The sequence below is a fragment of the Platalea leucorodia genome (genome assembly GCF_965183815.1).
Source record: "Platalea leucorodia genome assembly, chromosome: 22".
Lineage (NCBI taxonomy): Eukaryota > Metazoa > Chordata > Aves > Pelecaniformes > Threskiornithidae > Platalea > Platalea leucorodia.
Genome location: NC_138844.1, coordinates 476,696 through 496,573, shown reverse-complemented (window position 1 = coordinate 496,573; position 19,878 = coordinate 476,696). Strand labels below are relative to the sequence as shown.

Below are 19,878 nucleotides of genomic sequence, written 5' to 3'. Positions count from 1 at the left end.
GATGATCCATAACGCAAAGTCCAGCTGGCAGATGGTTATTAGTGGAATCCTTCAGGGATCAATACTATCTTTGTTAACAACCTGGATGATAGGACAGAGTTCACTCTCAGCTAGGTTGTGGACAATACCAAGTTGGAAGGAGCAATCGATACACTGGAGGGCAAGTCTACTATTGAGATTGACCTTGACAGGCTGAGAAATGTATCAAAAGAAACACCACCAAGTTCAATGAAGTTTAGAGCAAAGTCCTGATCCTGATGTGGGATAACCTCATGAAACAGAAGAGACTTGGGGCTGATTGGTTGGAAAGCAGCTTTGCAGAAAGAGACCTGCAGTTCCTGTGAAAAAGTGAACATGAGTCAGTAAAGGAAGCATATTCTGGGCTGTCTTAAAAAAAGCATAGTTAGCAGGTCAAGGAAGGTGATTCTTCCCCTCTGCTCAGCACTTGCAAAACCCCTTCTGCAGTACTGAGTCTAGTTTAGGACTCCCCAGAACATGGTAGGCTTTGGTATACTGGTGCAAGTCCAGGAAGGGTGGAGGCTGGAGCACAAGACATGATGCTGAGACAACTGGGTTTCTTCTGTCTCAAGAAGAGAAGGCTCCGGTGGGATCTTAATGTGACATTCAGCTGCCTTTTGGTGGGGTATATAAAAGGCAGAGATAGATTCTGCTTCCAGCACACAGAGATAGAAAAGATTTTTCACAGTGTAGTTACACACTGGAACAGGGACCCTGAAAAATTCTTGAATATCTTGTAGATTTTCAGAACTGAATTGACAAGGAAGTTTGGGCCTGCTTTGAGTAGGAGTTGAACTAGAGATCTCCAGAGGTCTCTTCCAAACTATATTACTCTGTGATTTATGATCATCTAATGATTATTTTAAAAATACCCTACAGGACCCTGTAGTTGGGTACTCCCATTTTTTACACTTCTAACACCATTGCAACACCCACAGAGATTCTCTGCCCCTTTTTCTGCAGCAGCGCTTCCTTTTGCTCCCCTTAAACATCTCCTTGGTCTTTGCCACTGTCCTGCATTGTTCTTCTCTGTCTAGAACCTATATTTATCCTGCACACTTGAGATTTAGTATCTAATCTACTTTTAATTCCTCATGACTGAGTCAACCAATTTAGCAGCTGAAAAAAACCCCAAACCACACAACTGATTCTGTTGTTCACAAGGCCTTTGAGAAGAAAGCAATGGCCATTACTCCACCTAAAAACCTGGAATAAATGCTCAAGGATTATTTGTTGCATGAGATTTCTTTTTGGACTGACGAGTGAAAGTTCTTAGGCTTTTGCTAACCCAATGCTATCCAAAATCCATCTCTTCTGCTCCAGCCATGCTAACTTGAAAACATCTGAAGCTTTTTACTTCTGCTGATCCTTTCCCCAATGCAGAAGTGAAATAGCTAACACCTCATAGGCAGAGGTTTGCAGACTTCTCTAGTTAGGAGATGTCTGCAGCATGACTTGATAGCCTCACCGAGTCAGCATGACCCAACTGTTGAAGGAATGAATTGTTTGTGAAAGGATGGGCTGTCTAGACACTCCTTATCTGAAGTAATCCACTCTCTGTTGTGAGTTACCATGTCCTGCATATCTGACAGGGCTTGGTGAAGAATGAGTCATATAACCTAAAGGTGTATAAACTCTGTAACTGTCCCATTTGGGCAGAGTTCACAGCAGCAGAGTCTGTCACTGCTGCTCTCTGCTCTCCCCTATAGCTGTAGCAATAACCTGTTTCTGTCCTGACCTGATCTCAATCGCATCCTGGTTATTCTGTGACACCAAGCAAAGTGGAAGTTGCAGATCTTGTAGAGACACTGTTCAGTGTTGTGCTAAAATCTGGTGGAAGTTTGGACTGTAGAGGCAGCACGTGAAAGTGCCATGGTTTACAGTCAAATGTATAATTGCTTCCATCTCTCTGCTGGAAGGTAGGATCAGCTGTAGGGTCATTCTGTATTTTTCTTAAGTGCGTTTTCTCTTGGACTTATGCTAGCCTTAGACCTCTCTGTCCTCCTGCTAATATTGATGTGTTTCCTTTACTGCATTTTTGTCACTGTAACTTTTCTTGTCCTCCATGCTGTGAGCATGAGGAAATATGCACAACTCATAAAGGTCTCCATTTGCAGGCAACAACAACAGACGCTTGACTGTAGTGGTAGTCTGTCTCATTTTAGAATTCTGCTGTGGGGTGGCAGTCACCTCACCATGGGTGTAGTTGTGTGTACGTCACATGAGTATTACCCCCTTGCCTTGATCACAAGGTGAATAGCTGAGTGTAATGAGACATGGTCGGCAGGACAATGTAAATAAGAACTGTGTGTGATGAGCCTTCGCAGAGGCCGCCAATCAACAAGTGACAGGAGAACAGTACCTAAAACTGCTAAAAACGTATACCATGATATCTCTGGGGACTGGCTGGATTGACAACTTGTGCTGACATTTGCCTATAAACCCCATGGTAATAGAGATATCGGGGGAGCACTGGTATGCAGACACTGTAGACACAGAGGACGTGAGGTGGAAAGGTTACATGTTGGTGCCAAGCTGTTACTAGGCCCCCAAATGCAAGAGGTAAAAGCAGTTGTCACGAAAGCACGGCCCTTCCAGAGTTCATGGTATGCCTTAGGCTGATGGATGCTGGGCATCTGTGATATGACTGCTGCACTCTCAGGGAGCCACAGCACCAGCAGTAGATGTAACTGCAAGAAGTGGCAAATACCTATAAAGTTTGAGTTACCTATTGAAGTTCCCCAGATGGTGTCTGCATAGAAGAAACAGAAAAGCAATTTACAGTGAGTACAATGTGAAGAAAGATGCTTTCATAAGCGTTAAGATTACTAGGACAGGATGGCCATTGATTAGCTTGCACCATACTGCTTTTTATCATCATTTTTGTGTATCGAGTGTATACACCTGTGAAAACTTAAGCTATTTGCCCACAAATGATGTATAATGCAAGTGAAAGCATAATTGCATCTATATATTGCATGTCTTTGCCAGATGATGGTAAGGCAAAGGGGCAGAATAGAGTGGGATTAGCACAACCTTACCTCGCTCGAGAGTTGAGTAACAGAGTGTAATTAGTCATGATGGACAGGACAGTACAAACAAGCTGAGTGTGATGAGCCCTGGTATAGACCATGGATTAACAAGTGCCAGAATAATACCTGAACCTGCTGGAAAGACATATCGCAATCTCATCTGGGATGGTTCCCACTCTTACAGCAGAACTCCCTCATTACCAAACATCCTATGCTGTTGATTTATTACTAGCTCCAGGAACATCATCAAAGTAGAGAAAAACTTGTTACAAACAGATGGGCTATAGCTTGGCGTCCCACTCTTTCCTCCTGTGCTGCATGGTTAATGGTAATTTTGTTTATTTCTTCCTGGTGCGTGGTGAAGGATTTCCACCCGACCTGTGAATTGCTTCCCTCAGGAAGAGGGAAAGTATTAACAGTTAAAGTAGAGTTTTGATTCCTGCAGAACTGAGATTTGCAGTAATGTCTGTTGTCCTTTTCTCCTCTCCACAGCTACAAAATGGGCTGATTGGGATGAGTGAGTCCTAATTTAAGTAAGGATCTGCGATACTCCTTCCCACTGACTTAGAAACTGACTTGGCTTACAGATTCTTACAAGGGTGTGTTTCCTCCGCTACCTGTAGATCTCTGCTTTAGCAATCCATGTTACTCACTTTACTCCTAATAGTGAACTGAGAAAGAAAGATGGTGCCAAAGAAAGATGGTGGTTTAATACTCTACTCCCTGTCTGATGTTCGTGCTTTGAACTTAGCTCCTGGTAGTAACCACAGTAGCTGGGGAGCTAGCTACTGCTTAGTTCATGTACTAAGTGAAGTGGAGTGGGCTCCCTTCAGTTGTCCTGCACATGGGATGGGATAACTCCATCCATAGGTGTAGACTGGAGGCTGACTGGCTGTGGAGCAACTCTGCAGACAGACCTGTGTGCTCTGGTGGATGACATGCTGAACACATCAGCAGTGTGCCTCTGTGACAGCGAAGGTTCACTGCGTACTGGGCTACGTTCGCAAGAGTGTAGCCAGCCATTCTGGTTAGGTGCTAATGTCTTGTTGCTTGGCACTTGTGAGACTGCATCTGGAGAACTAGATACAGTATAGCTCCCCCCAGCCCAGTAAAAAAAAAAGATGTTATCAAAATGGAGTGAGTCCAGTGGAGGACAAGCAAGTTGATTGGAGAACTGGGGCACAGGGCACATGAAGAGAAGCAGACGGAGAAGACAAAGTTGAGAGGAGGGATCTAGCTGTACTGTCCACTGTCTGAAGGGGATTTATAGAGAAGTCAGAGCCAGACCTCTCAGAAGTGCACAATGAAAGGACAAGAGGTGTGGGTCATGGCTTAAACAAGTAAATATCCACTGGAGACAAGGAAATAACTCTTCACAATGAATATGGTGAAGCACGAGGCAGTGCCCAGGGAAGTTGTGGGATCCCCATGCTTGGAGATATCCACGCTTACCTAGAGAAGGATTGAGCAACCTTGTCCAGCTTTGAAGTTAGCCTTGCTTTTAGCAAGGGATTGGACCTCCAGAGGTCCTTTCAAATCTCGTTTTCTCTATGGTTTGATTATATTCTTGCTGTTCTTCAAACTTTCACAAATGTTTTCCCAGGACGTGTTTAGCAGATTTCAATACCTAATTGCTCCCTGAGGTTTGACTCAGTGAGGAAGTACAAGAATCTGATATACTAGCACTATTATAAAAAGGACCTGAAAAGAGAGGAAATTTATTTGCCCAAAATCAAATGTCAAACTAAATGAAGGAGAAGCATAAGAATCAGAATCCTTTTTGAAGCATCCTGGATTGCTGTGGATATACTGGTAACTATTTGGGCCATTTCTTAGAGTTTGGGTGTGATTTTTTGGAGACAGAAAGATTAAAGGGACAATGGCTTGGAAACCTGAACTTTTCGTCTTCAAACTGAAGTAAAAGCTTTTAGCTGTAACTGAGGGAGTTTCTTGTTTTAAGGGACCACTCTCAGCTTCCAGATAATATCTGTCCATCTGTGGTATTAAAAAATATGTTCTATATTTGTTATGTTTTGTGAGAGGGGAGTTGTTTTGTTTGGTGTTTTTTGAGAAACACACATGAGGTGATGCTAATAAACCCCTGTGTTTTGCTGGGAAAAGGGCACTAAAGGGGAAAGATTTGATGGGAATAGTGTGATAAGAAGGGTTATAGCATCCTAGCTCCTATCTACCCTTTTGTTGAGCATTTTGTAAGGAGCATTTGAAGAAGGAGAATTGAGTGGCATGTTTGGTATGGGCTATGAGCTATCTAAGATGTGCTTGCTTTCCCTGGAAACTCATTGTGTTGGTGTTTATTTCAATCATTCAGAAATATCTGAAATGAGTCTAAAACCAGATTCAAAGATCCAGACGCAATAGACAAAACCTGGGACCTCTGAGTGCAAGATGAGACGTATGTCTCTTTTTAGGGCAAGGAGGGCTGGTGTCTGGGAGAAAAAGGAGGGAGAATGCAGTTGAAAACCCATAGATGGGACCTTGCAAGCCTTCAGGAAAAGAATGTGATTGAAGGGCATCAGCCAGAATTTTCAAGTTCCACTTCACTTCCAAAAGGTAATGGCAATGACAGTGGTGACTATTGTCATAGTACAGTACAGTAGTGCAGTAGACACAGTGCACTGGACAATGTACCTGTCTGAGTTTAGGGTAGGTGAAGGGGAGCTTGGGGACAGGTGCTCTGAAGAAGAATGACCATCGGCATAAGAGTTGACCCACTGGAGCTGTAGAGCTGAGGGTAAATGAAAAGTAACCGGAAAATTTTCGCATACTTTTCCCCCTGCCCCCTCTTATACTCTTGCTTAGCGTAGCATCCTTCCATTTCTCTGCACATTTTTCCTTCTCTCAGTGGCAACCAGCCACCCTTCTCTTTGTAGCACTGCTATCTTTTTGTCTGGCCTTTTCTTTGTAAAGTCTCTCTCTCTCTCTGTCTTTTTATCTCCTTTTAACTGCAGTACGTTTCTCTTTTTCAATACTTATGTACCCATCAACTAGTGTAATCTACTTCAGGGTCAGTCTACAGTATGATTGCATTCCTCTGCAGTACTGCTTTTGAATTCATTGCAACTAGTAGGTCTTTGGGCACTTAGTCAAAGTACTCACTGTGTGCATTTGGGTTTTTTTCTGTATTTGATGGAGGGTGAATGTTGTCAGACAGTTCAGAGATTCATTTGTCCTAGGGTCTATAACAGTTTCTGCATGTGCACCTCTCTCAACTATGCTAAGGGGGAACTGTATGAATCATGTTACTGGAGTGAGGACTCAATGTTACAAATGGAGCTTGAGGCTCCATTGACGTGAACAAGATTGTCATTATGTGGTTACTGTGGCTGCTCCAGTCTTTTACAAGGGGTTCCTTACTGGTATTGCTCATTAATGTTAGCAAAGCCACACTGACTTGTGCTCTGTTGTTTTCCAGTAGTTCTCAAAATGGGCCTTTTTTTTTCTTTTTCTGCTAGCAATGAAGCCTCAATGAACCAGACAACAGTAGTGGAATTTGTCCTCTTGGGGCTGACCAACAGCCGCCATTTGGAGATCATCCTCTTTCTGTTTCTTGTGATTGCCTACTTCTTGATCCTGCTTGGAAACATTACTGTCATCAGCATCACTCTTGTGAATCATTTCCTTCAGACCCCAATGTACTACTTCCTCAGAAATTTTGCCCTTTTGGAAATCACTTTCACCTCCACATTCATTCCCAGCACCCTCTACAGCCTTCTGACAGAGAGGAAGATGATTTCCCTGCCTGGTTGTTTCCTTCAGATGCTGCTTTTCTTTTACTTGGGTACCTGCACATTTTTCCATGTGGCAACAATGTCCTTGGATCGGTATGTTGCCATTTGCCACCCTTTGCATTACACAACAATTATGAACAACAGATTTTGCCTCCAGCTGGTCCTGGCTTGCTGGGCAGTGAGTTTTCTCTTGATGTTTCCTCCCACCATTATGATTGTCCAGTTGCCATTCTGTGGTCCCAATGTCATGAACCACTTTTACTGCGATACTTCCCTGTTGTTGCAACTGTCCTGCACAGACACAGGGTTCATCGAAGGACTGATGCTTACCGTACTAATTATCATCATACCTGGTACCTTAACAGTAACTGCTGTTTCTTACGGCTGCATTATTATCAGCATCTTGCATATACCATCTTCCACAGGTAGGAAGAAGGCATTTTCCACTTGCTCGGCTCACCTCATGGTGGTGATGATATTTTATAGCACATGTGTCTACAGGTATATCCGCCCAGCACAGCAAGGTGGGCAGGAGTCTGACAAAGTTCGTTCTTTCTTATTCGCTGTGGTGACTCAGATGCTTAACCCGTACATCTACTCACTCAGGAACAATCAAGTCAAACAAGCCCTAAAGGAGAGCCTGTTGAAGGCATTTTCTAGCTCCCTAAGGCAGGTGTGAATGCTGGCATAGCCCATCCAAGTGACTGAATTGTTTCCGAGATGCAACATCAGCATTGTGTAACTGTGACTTAAAGATGCTGATTACAGATGGCTTATGCTTTCTACACGTTATGTAGTTCCTTCTTCTGTTAGCAACCAAAATATGCCAACACAGAAAGGATCTCCTAGTCCTCCAGCACCTAGACTCAGCTTTGCCTGTGTATTTTTCCCCCTTGCTGTGGTGGGTTAGCCTTGTCTAACAACCAAATTCCCACCCAGCTGCTCATGCACCCCTTCCACCCCATAGTGGGACAGAGCAGAGGCAGAAAACAGACACAAGAAATCTTGTGGGTTGAGATGAAGACGGAGAGATGGCTTACCAGTTGCAGTTGGGAGCAAAACAGATTGGATTTGGGGAAAATTAATTTAATTTATTGCCAATTAAAATAGTTTTAGTTTGTGAGAAACAAAGTCAAATACTAAACCAACGCCTTTACTTGCTGCTTTCTCATGCTCAATTTTATTCATTCATTCCAATCCTCTACCACTGCCCCAAGCAGCGCAGGGTGAGTGGGGAGGGTTATGGTCAATCCATAAGCTTTTCCCTCTGCTGCTCTTTTCCTCTTTTGTTTTTCCTCTGCTCCAGCGTGGCTTCTCCACAGGCTGTAGTGGATATCTGCTCCACCATGGAGTGTTTCCTCCTCCTTCTCTGATTGTGCTGTTCCCTCAGTTGTTTCTCACTCTTTTTGTTTCCTCCTCCTCTCTAGCTGGCAATTGCTGCCCTTTCTTAAAGATGTTTTCCCAGAGGTGGCACCAGCTTCACTCATGGGCTCAGCTTTGGCCTGTGGTGAGTCTATTTTGGAGCTGGCTGGAAGTGGCTGTATCTGGCACAGAGCAGCCCCTTCTCTCTTCTCACAGAGGCCACACCTGCAGGCCCCTTGTTACCAAAATCTTGCCATGTACACCTGTGGTGGGTTAACCTTGTCTGGCTGCCAGACAGCCACCAAGCAGCTCTCTCATTGCCCCTCCTCAACAGGACAGGGGGAGAAAATAAGATGAAAATGGATTGAGATAAAGATAGGGAGATCACTTGCCAATTACAATCACAGGTAATGGCTGAACAGGGACCTCCTTGTGGAGCTCAAGAGGAAAAAGAAATTGTACAATCTCTGGAAGCAAGGTCAGACTTTGCAGGAAGACTACAGAGCTATGATTTATATACGCAGGGAGAAGACACAAAAGGCCAAAGCTCAACTAGAGTTGAAACTGGCCAGTGTTGTATCTGACAACAAGAAGGGCTTTTTTAAGTACATCAATAGCAAAAGGAGGTCTAAAGAAAACATTGGACTGATACTTGTTGAAGACGGTCACCTGACTAATAGGGACAAAGGTAAAGCAGAGGCATAGAATCATAGAATCATTTAGGTTGGAAACTACCTTACAGGTAGTTGTAGAGAGTGAGAAGGTTTCTCCGGACTAAACAACCCCAGTTCTGTCAGCCACTCCTTGTAAGACTTGTGCTCTAGATCCTTCACCAGCTTCATTGCCCTTCTTTGGACACAATCCAGCATCTCAGTGTCCTTCTTGTAGTGAGGAACCCAAAACTGAACACAGTACTCAAGGTGCGGCCTCACCAGTGCCGAATGCAGGGGGATGATCACTTCCTTAGTCCTGCTGGCCACACTATTTCTGACACAAGCCAAGATGCTATTGGCCTTCTTGGCTGCCTGGGCACACTGCTGGCTCATATTCAGCCGGCTGTTGACCAACACTTCCAGGTCCTCCTTTTCCTCCAGGCAGTTTTCCAGCTGCTCTTCCCCAAGCACATAGCATTGCATGAGATTGTTGTGACCCAAGTGCAGGACCCAGCACTTTGCCTTGTTGAATCTCTGTTTGTCTGTTCCCAGAGCTCTTTGAGGAAACTTGCAAGGTCATGAAGTGTTGAGATCCTCATATTTTTAGAAAAAGAGCATAACCTCAAACATTGAAAGTTCACATAAACAACGTGATCAAAACTGCTATGTTAAGCTTGCTCAGTTTCACCCCCTGGGAAGAGACCCTGCAAAGGAAGTGCCCTCCCCTCTCTCTTTTGTTAATGACTAATTTCATTACTTGTTTCTTGTCTAGGGTCTAATGAAGAAACAAACTGTATGTGGCCAGTTTGGTTTATTGCATTCTTCTTAAGAGATTTTTCCAACTACCAACAACTGCAGCCAAACAGCCCTAGATGTTTCATGCAAATTGCCTGATGATCCTTTACTTCTGATATGTTTTTCCCTCCAGTAAGGTTGGTTGGTTAATAGATTAAGAAAAGAAACTGAATTGTGGACAAGGGCTTTGTTTCGGGATAACACAGAAAACAAGGAACAGCACTTGGGCCATGCAAGTGTGGGGTCCAATGTCTGTTGCTAACCCACCACTAGGAAGGAGTTTCAGGGATGATCACAGCAGTGTGTAATCACTGTGCTGTAACACATGTACAAGTTGGCATAGTGTGTGGGTTGTATCATTTTTTAATGTTTTTGTGTTTTTCTACCTTTCTGGTTCATTAAATACAGAAGGTAGATTGATGTTTGCCCCAACAAGAGACCAATCCCTTTGGACTGGCAACATACAACTTTCTGCTTTAAAGCCTGTTTATTGTCTTTGCATTTCCTAATCAATGGACTTGGTCATGCTTAGTTACTCTGGTATCTCTTATTTTTATTTGAATATAACTTCTTATTGCAGATGACAAGTGTCAGAACTTGTGTCTACTTTTCAGTTACAATAACAACTTTATTTGTATTTGGATCACCAGCACTTTTGGACTTTATGTATTTGGATCACCAATACATTTATTTTCAACCAACTTCATTATTACAGTCCTGTCATAACATGAGGTGATGAACAGGAGCCAGACTGCTAGTAAATACTTTCTTTAAAAACTACAATTTGCAGATCATGCTACAGAAAAGCAAAGCAAAAAATCCAAAGCAATAACTAAACTAAAACACATGGCTTGAGTCAGTGCTTGTGAGGTCATTGGAGCCTGAGTAGCTGACAGGGCAGGAGGAAGCACACGCCTGGTGTCTGTGCTTGTGGTGGCACAGACTGCACAGGTGGCGGAGGTATCTCCTGCTGGTGTTTCTGCTCCCTTCTATCATCTCTCCAGTCCTTCAAGGGGGTTGGTGTTGGAGAACTTGAAAAGGAAACAGACAGTCTCCTCATCAGAGCAATTAATGAAAAGAAGAGGGAGCCCTGGGAGAAAGAGGGATGAAAAGGCTTTCGCGTGGTAATTTAAGGCTGAACATATAAAAAACATTTTCATTTCTGAACTTTTCACTTTCCTGTGTAAGGTTCAACTCTGGGTCAAATGCTTCTTTAAGCAGCTGTTTTCCCTCTCTTCCATCCAGCAACATCTGGATATTCTGAGCTTGTTCTTAATGCTGTAGATGAAATGGTTGAAAAGGAGACAAAACCCTGTGTTGTAAACAGACTGCTTTGCTGAGATGCTCTTTGGCTGTGGGTGGATTTGGGTCACACAAAGAGGCAGGTATCACAAGAAATGGAGATCACAGTGACCTGGGAGGTGCAGGTGCAGAGGCATTTTGCCTTTCCTGAAGCCGAATATGTTACAGTAATGTTGATGTTAATGTAAGACACAAAAGTGATGGTGAGTGCATCCAGGAGAAAAAAACACAGCTGTCAAGAAACTCAGGTAGCTCAGGAGCTCTGTGTCCCTGAAGGGAAGTCTGAGTAATAGCGAGTTATCACCATTGGTTAATGGCTAGAAAAAGTTAGTGGCATCTGGGCTGCAGAAGGACATCTGGAAAAGTACAGTCCCTGGGCCAAAAATAAGGAGGAAGTGCCCTGGCCAAGACAAGATAAGCAGAGCACATACTTGTTGTGTTTGTTGTGCTTACATAGTGTAGTGGCCTACACATGGCCACATACCTGTTGCTCTCAAGAAATACGTGTTATTTTGGAGAGCCAGCGTTGGTTCCTGTTAAATTCCCTCAAGCAATAAGAGTCTGCTTTCCACTCATCTCTCCAAGTGTGAGACATTTTAGCTCTCGGTGAGCAATTCAATCAGTTATTTGTCTTAATTTCTTTTCACGCCTTTCCTTATTGCAGCAATATTTGAGGTGCCGTCCTTAGTGGTCATTAGGCAAAAGTCAAATATTAACTCCTGTATTTCTTATTTTGTATATTAATTGCCATAAAATTTGTACCAGAGAAGGAACGTGATCAGTTCAGAGGTAGTCAGTAAAGCTGACATTTTATTTTTATAGATATGTCTTTTTAATTTGGACCTACAAGATGCAGAGTTTTAACTGAAACCAAATCTTCTCTTAATTCTGCAAGTTATGATGACTTACATATATTGAGTGAACAGAGCCATTCCTTGTATCTTTATGACTTGGCTTGTTTCTGTCTTTGAATGCTTCTTTATATATAGTTATTTATCTTTTCTCTTGTCCTTCATTCCTTGTAAGGACTGATCTTCTCTCCTGGAGTTTTAAACAGATATGGCCAGCCTTGCTATAACCCAGTAGAATTAACTGTCGCATGCCTTGAGAACAGTTTCTAGATATTGCAAAATGCCTGATTTCTAAACTGTTGACCTGTGTAGCCAGCTAGCCCCTGGTGAGGATGTCTCTTCGTCCCAGCAATGGTGTATAGTATATGAAAATCAACTGTGCTGCCTGCTCTTTTTGGCACTTGAAAGGGGGAGCAAGGGGTATTGCTACTGTAAGTCTCAGTGTGGAGACAAGGCGGTGTTGGGTCACCTCCAGCACATTTCTGTCCGTCCCTCTCTTCTCAGATTGCATTGGAATAGTATTTTCAGTTCTGTGGTACTGAACATCATCTAGCACTCCATGTGCAAATGCGCAGTCTTTTGTGTCCTTTGGCTTTTAAAAGAACATACCGTTGTTTATCCATGGACATTGAAAGCAGCTGGCATAATGAGCTTCTCACTGAAAGAAGAGTTACTGAAGACTGGATTGGGAGTTTTGTGTGTTAATAACCCTAAGCTTTACCACTTGATCATTTCTTGGCAAAAGAAGTCTTCTAGGACTCTTACATGAATATATTTTTTAACAGCAGAGTCATTTATACTACCAAACAGTTGTGTTTTAATCAAACAGATGTAATTTTTTACTGTGTCTTTGGCATGTACAAAGTATCCTGTGTGGAACACGCACAATATCCAAGTTTAGACATTTTTTCATTCACTGGAAGGAGTTTCCCATAAGAATGGAACACGGGGAGAAAAATGATGCACACAGGAATGCTGCTTCTTGAAAACTTCCTTAAAGAGCCTGTCTGAGATGAGCTGCAGTTTATGTAGAAAGTCGGGAATATGGCGATCTTGAGAATGCCCTTATTGTCCACTCAATTTACAGTTCATTCTGAAAGCCCTTGTACCACTTAGGATGTGGGAGGCAGTGTCCCTCAGAGCATCCCTGACCTACTGGCTCCTCAAAGTGTAGATGAAAGGATTAAGCAAGTGAGTGAAAACAGCCGTCTGCAGGGTGACTGCCTTCTTGAGGCTGAAGGGAAACTCTTTGTTGCTATGTACATGAGGATGGCACTGCCATAGATTATGGACCCCACGGTGATGTGGAAGGCACAAGTGGAGAAGGCCTTTTTCCAGCCTGAAGATGAGGGGATATGGAGAATAGTGATGAGGATATACAGATATGAGAGAATAGTAAATAGCAGAGAGTATAGGAGTAGACAACGCAAGCTTCACCGGCTCCAGGAGATGGGTGTCTGCAGAAGAGAGCTTGATCAATGGCTCACTGTTACAACAAAAGTGATCAATAACATTTGGCCCACAGAAGGGGAGCCAGGAGATAATGGTCATGGGAGAGAGGACAGAAAAGCAGCCCCCAGCCCAAGAAGCCATCCCTAGTTGGAAGGACCTCTGGCTGCTCATGATGGTGGAATATCTGAGTGGGATGCAGATGGCCACATAGCGATCAAGTGACGTGACAGCCAAGAGAATGACTTCGGTAGTGCCAAAAAAGAAGTAGAAATAGCATTGTGAGGTGCATCCAGGCACAGAGACAGTCTTTTCCAAAGAGATGAAATCTTTCATCTTTTTTGGAACAATGGCTGTTGCCTCCATGTTATCGAGAAAAGAGAGATTGCAAAGGAAGAACTACATGGGGCTGTGGAGTCGATGATCAGCCAGTGTGACTGAGATGATGGTCACGTTCCCAGAGACTGTCAGTACATAGATTATGAGAAACTTGATGAAGAAGAGGACATCCTGTTCGCAGACCACGGGAAAACCCAGAAGTATGAATTCAGTCACCACAGAGCTCTGAGCTTGGCAGACATCTGTGACTTCAGCTGGGCAAGAGGGTCTTAATAATGAAACAGAAAAATGTATTTCAATGCAAATGTTTTCTTAGTCCTGGTAGGTATCATTAGTTGGACTCTGGGAGGGGGAACTTCTGACACAGAACGTCTCTTTCCTTCTAAATATAGATTTTTATTGACAGGAAGATTTCTGCTATCTATCTCATTAATTTGGGGTAGCAGCTTGTACCCGGAATCTAAAAACTGTCATAACTTAGTTTGGAAGGAACTTTTGGAGGTCTTGTCCCGCCCTTTGCTTCAATTAGGCTAACTTCAAAATTGGGTCATATTACTTAGGGTCTTGCCTACTAAATTTGTGACCATGTCAGAGGATGGAGATCCCACAACCTCTCTGGGTTCCTGGTCCAGTCTTAACAATGCTCAGAGGAATTTCTTTTTCTCCTATCTAGTTAGAATTTCCCCTGCTGCAATTTTATCAGATTGCCTCTTCATCTTCCAAGGTGCACCTCTGAGAAAAGCGTGGCTCCATCTTCTCTATAACCTCCCTTAAAGAGTTGAAGACTGATGCTAGATACCAGGAACTGTGCTGTGTGTGTGTCCCCGCCCCTCACTGTCTCTCTCCTCATACGCTCAGTCTTCCACCACCCTAACTCTCTCATGGTCTCTTCTGATAGTCCTTCCATTTCTTCTACATTAATCTTGTACTGGGAGAGTGAGGGCAAACCAAATATTATTTTCCCATTTCTGGCCCCACTGCTGCCAATTAGAGGGGAACAACAATTTCCATTTACCTGCTGGATGCACTCTTGCTAATGCAGCCTGGTGGGTTGCCAGCCTTCATCAACGCAAGGGCACAGTGCTGACTCTTGATCAACTTACTGTCCGGTAGAACCCCCACATCATTTTCTGGACAGCCATTCCTTAGTCAGCCAGTCTACTGTTGCTCATCCATTTTTTCAGTACCTAAACTACCCAAATTCAGTTTGCATACACAAGTCTCCCCCCAAATGCTTTACCATCTCTATTGCTGTGTATGCAGTGCCCGACAAATGCTGCTTGAAGGGACACTGGAGCAGGCAAGTAAAATACCAAGAAAGAACAGAGTTCCAGGAGTGCAAATAATAGAGGCTTATGATCTTTATGGTAACCCTAATGGTTATCATCTGAATTAAGTCATTATCATTGTGCTGCCACCATCTTTCCTGTAACTGTTTAGGTAGACTCATGTTTGTGATAAGAAGTGTACACGATGATAGAGAAAAAACTGCCAGAATCAACCGTATGTGAAAAATGTACTGTTTTGAGAAACAGCTCTCTGTGTTGATAGAGAGAAACATCACATGAGAAGACGTTCTTCACATCTAATGTAGCTTCCTCTGCCTCTCTTTACGGTAAATGCAGGCTACGCAAATTGTGAGCCTACAACTTAGTGTCCTAGAAGTGGCTTATATAATCTATTTTTGTTGACCAGGCAAAGATGAATTACGCCCTGGTCTCTACTGCCTATATCTGAATATTTTAAGGAGATTTGGGAGTGATGAATGTATGTTAGGTACCTCCATGTAGTCAGATGAGTCCAACCTGTAAGCTTGTACGTTTGAGAAGAGAGAGGAGCCAGGAAAGAAAAAATTACCCAAAGGAAAAAAGTTCCATAAACAAATCTTGTACATTAGCAGGCGACTGCTGTTACAGCTGTCTGCCCAATCTAGTGACTTTGAAATAACAACGCTGGAGTGATGGATATGTCTAATGGTTTCCCTGTGATCTAGAAGAGAGGAATCAAAGCAAAGGACTTACTGGCTGGGTGAATGAATAGGTGGAATGCCTTTTTACAAGGTCCAATAATGTTTCTCTCTCTAACTTTGCCAGAAGTCAACAGGAACCAGTGCAGGCCTTACACTTCTATGCAGTAGAAGACATCTACAGATCATGTCCTCCTTTAAGTCTAAAGGGTAACTATATTGTTGGTGGCTGAACCTGGCTCTCATTGAGCACCTTGCCACACAAGTCATGCAGAAGGAGGCTTGTGCTTTTGGGACAATGAAGGGCCTGCCCCAAAAGAATTGTAGTCATATTACATACCATAGAATAACTAATGGAGGAATCATTGTGGCATTCATGTGAGATGAGGGGTAGCATGAACCTTGCTCTTCTGCACCTCAGGAAAATTTACACTAGATTATACTGATCTCCTCACCCCTCCCATCTCTCTGAATGTTTACCGGTTTGCACCAAGTGGGAAAGTTCTTGCAGGAAAGTTTGAGAACAATAGGAAGGTCCAAATGTTTATTTGAAGGGAATGGCAATCAGCTGTAAGACATTGTTTTCGACTAGACAGGAAAGGATTTGCACCCCTTTACAGCAGTTCGGTAAACGTTTGGCATCTAGCTCTCTGAAGGTGGGCCTGGTAGCTCTGTTTTACTGTTTTTGAGGTCTTAGTGTTGTTCTCAGGTAGGGGGAATTCTTAAAACTTCAAATGTATTTGTGGAACAGCAACATTTGCTTTGCTTTGCTTCTTGTAAGACAGGAAAAAAATCTACCAGCTCATTATTGTTACTATTTATCTATGACTAGTTAGAGATTTAGACAAATAAAAGTTTAAAGCAGTTGGACATACACTCCGGTGTAACTGCAATTGGATGCAAAACTTGTCCACTTGTAAATGTGGGAGTTTGCTTTCTCAAAAGTAAATGATTCGTGGTAAACTGTCAATCTCCTACAATACTAGTATACTATACTAGTGTACTGCTAATGATCAATAGTAACTTTGGAGTTAGGATCTCACTGGGCTTGGCACTGCATATATATAGAACAAACCCATTTTTAAGTGATTGCCAGCAAACATTCACAGTCTAAATATATGGCAACAGACAAACTTTTTCCTTGAATAGAGAAGTACAAAGAGTTGTTGTTTGGTTTCAGTATGCCAACAAGTTAGTGATCCAGACTAACAAAGGATAAAGAGGGATTTTTTTTGAAAAAAATGAGAGTTGCAGATTTCTAATATGCTTTTGTAGATCAGGAACCAAACTCCTTTATGAATTCTTTTAAGAAGAAACTTTTGTTTCCAGCCTAAAAAGCTTTGCACAAAAGTACTTATTTTGCCCTCATTCCATATGAAAAAAATCTGGCTTTGATGTTATAGACCTAGGCTGAAGGCACTAACCAGATCAGTGTGCAACTCATTTGAATTAGCATCCTGTAGCCGCCATCTCACCTGGAGCTTCTGGGGAGCTAACGCCTAACCTTTCTTTTAGAGGAGGCCTCATGACAGTAGTACAAATGGATCTAATGCCACAGCCCCCCTGTCATCATGCCCCAAGGGAAGTAGGTAAGGCGTGTATGAATACAGCAGTCACTCCAACGTTGCTGTTGGTTGGCATCCAAAGGAAGAAATGAGCCCAGAGGCCCTGAGTTATGTGTATGTCAGCTGCCCTGAAGAACGAGTTACATTGTCAGTTGTGCCTAATCAGCCTCCACGGAACTGTCTGTGTGATCCAGGAAAGTGATTTGGCTTGTTTGCAGAAATTTGTAAATTAGATGTAAGCTAATTTACAATCAATGTGTACAATCACTCAGCACCTCCTGAGAATGGTGCAACTTCCTAATGCAGGTGTCTACCTTATCTGGCCTGAGTTGCCGCTTGGAGGTGCTCCATTGCTTGTGAACTGCAAACAGGTTTCTGATCTCCTACAAGTCTGCCTGTTAGATGGTAATAACAGATGGTGTCACTGACATGATCTGCTCCTGTGATTTGCCGTGAAGAAACCAAATCTTGTGAAGAATCAGGCAACTTCTTTCACTGAACAGACTTAATGGGCAACGCTAAGATTATTACCTCGTCTGGCATTGTCTTTTCTGATCTTCTGTGGGACTGGTTTAACAGGGAGAAGAAGAACAATTAAAATACAGATGGTGAAGATTGTAAAGGCATTTTACAAAGGACAGGACAGAGAAGGAAATAGTTCTTAGATATTTGAAAGAGCTATGGTTGCCTGAAATGATTTAAGTTTCACAGTGTGACTGCATTTGACAAAAGATTGATCTGGGGAGCAGGCTCCAGGTTGCTTATTGTTCACTCAGTCAATGTAATGAAGTGAGTCATCATTATCAGTAAAGTTTGTTGCAAGAAGGCTTCTCCTCCCTCCTGTTCCCATAATATGATTTTTTTTTTTTTTTGCATTTTCATTCTTTATCATCTTTAACGCAAAACCACCTATTTATCTTCTGAATAGCTTATTAGTGCTTGGTTCATGGGGGCTGAGTTTTGCACTTCTAATTGGCCCATCAATTGTTGTCTTCCAGTTACCCTTTTGTAACCAAAACGTTAACCATTTCTTCTGGGACAGTGCACCTTTGGTAAAACTTTCCTTCACAGAAACAACCTGTTCTAGTTCTTGTTAACTTCTCAATAGCTGTTTTTCTTCTCCTGGGCGCTCCGTTATCACAGTCCTGTCTTATGCCAATATAATTTCCACTATATTGCACATTTCATCTGCTTCAGGGAAGCAGAAAGCCTTTTCCACTTGTGCATCTCACCTTATTGTGGTCTTCATCTCTTCTGGGAGCTGTGTTTTCATGTATGTTAAACCTGTACACATGGGTGGGCTCGACATCAGCAAAGGGGTAGCTGTTCCCAACACAGTGGTATTTCCTCTGCTCAACCCATTCATCTTCAGTCTGAGGAACAGGCAGGTTCAAGAAGCCTTGCAAAAATATTTCTCCATGTGCAGTTCTTACAGAGCAATTGCGAGTCTGATGAGAAGTGAAAAGTAAAGAAACTTTGCAGGGAATCACCTTAAATGTTGAAGACGTGTAAATATTCCAAGTATGCATTTGTGCAGTGAATGTCAGAAACTTTGCTATTGTCTCTGATCGGTTGTCCCTCACTCACTTTTTGCCTACATGACAAAAGCTGGTGGAAGATGAGTCTCCAGTACACTTTAGCAACGTGGCAGGTGGTTCTGAAAAGAGAACCAGGCATCCGATACACACCATACTGGAAATACAGAAGTGATTTAGGAGGGCAAGAGTAAGAAGAGAAAGACCATATTGGTGTATGAAGATGGAGTGCAGCAAACTGAACTTGCCACAGGAATGTACACTGGGTGAGGTTACAAAAGAAGGACGTTTTTATTGGATCTAGAGAGTGGTCAGTGCTGTGGATTTGCAAACTTTAGCTTACAAGCTCTGCTTATTTTGTTTCTGTGCTGGTGGGATTTTTCTTTCAGTTTAGGGGCATGAAGGTCATGCTGGCTTTCTTACAACCAGCTCTTTCTAGATGAATTTTCTGTCCTAGCCTTGCTGTTTTGCTTGACCTCTGTAGTGGACCCTGTTAATTGCAGGTATTGTTTATAGAGCCTTCATTTTTGAGTCTGAATTGAAAAGACTATTTTATTTTAAGAATAAAGAGAAAATGCTGTTTTATAAGAAAATCAAGCATTTTGTTATTTGGTTATTTTTACTCAGGAGAGTAACCCTTTGGCCCTTGCCCAAAAGACAGGTCCCTTTTCTGGTTTCTTAAAATGGCCGTGTAAAAATACATTTGTCATTTTAGGCCTGTCATAATCATGTAAGTCCAAAAGCAAATTAAAATAGTGGATCATTTCAACATATCACCTGTTTCTTCCCTGATGCTAATTATGAAAACTACAAAAGTTTCAATTATTGTGGGATCATCATTTCTCTTTAGAGCTGCCAGGCTTAGGAAAAGTTAGGGAAGTGCGTTAATTGAATGGTCTGGAACTAGTAAAGCCTGAAAAGTTTCTGCAGGTATTCTTCAAAACTATTTTTCTTGCACGGAAGTGAAGCATTTAGTGTGTCTAGTGAAAGAAGAAAAAAAAAAATCACTTGAAGCTGTTTTGGTGACAGATGCAGGCCAGGATTTTAGCAAACGCTTGAAAGCATGAGCTCAGTCATTAGCTAGCGTCTCCGTGAACATGTTTTTAGGTTATAGAGTAAGCTGCAAATCAGTCTAAGACTGTGTCTTATGTGTGCAAACTAAGCATTAAAATGCTGTTCTTACTCTCTGTAGGGAGCAGTTCACATCTCCACATCAGTACAGTTAAAAACCACAAAACCAGACGTTCCCTTTTTCCCTTTTA

At 42.6% G+C, this 19,878-nt stretch overlaps 1 protein-coding gene across 1 annotated transcript; it reads left to right on the top strand.

Moving 5' to 3' along the window:
* Positions 1-6,536: 6,536 nt before the first annotated feature.
* On the top strand, positions 6,537-18,550 carry LOC309600102 (olfactory receptor 6E1-like; the record flags this gene model as incomplete). Its single annotated transcript, XM_082332166.1, is given in 4 exon segments — positions 6,537-6,952; positions 18,010-18,157; positions 18,159-18,210; positions 18,213-18,550. Coding segments are annotated over 4 exon segments (954 nt in total).
* Positions 18,551-19,878: the final 1,328 nt, after the last annotated feature.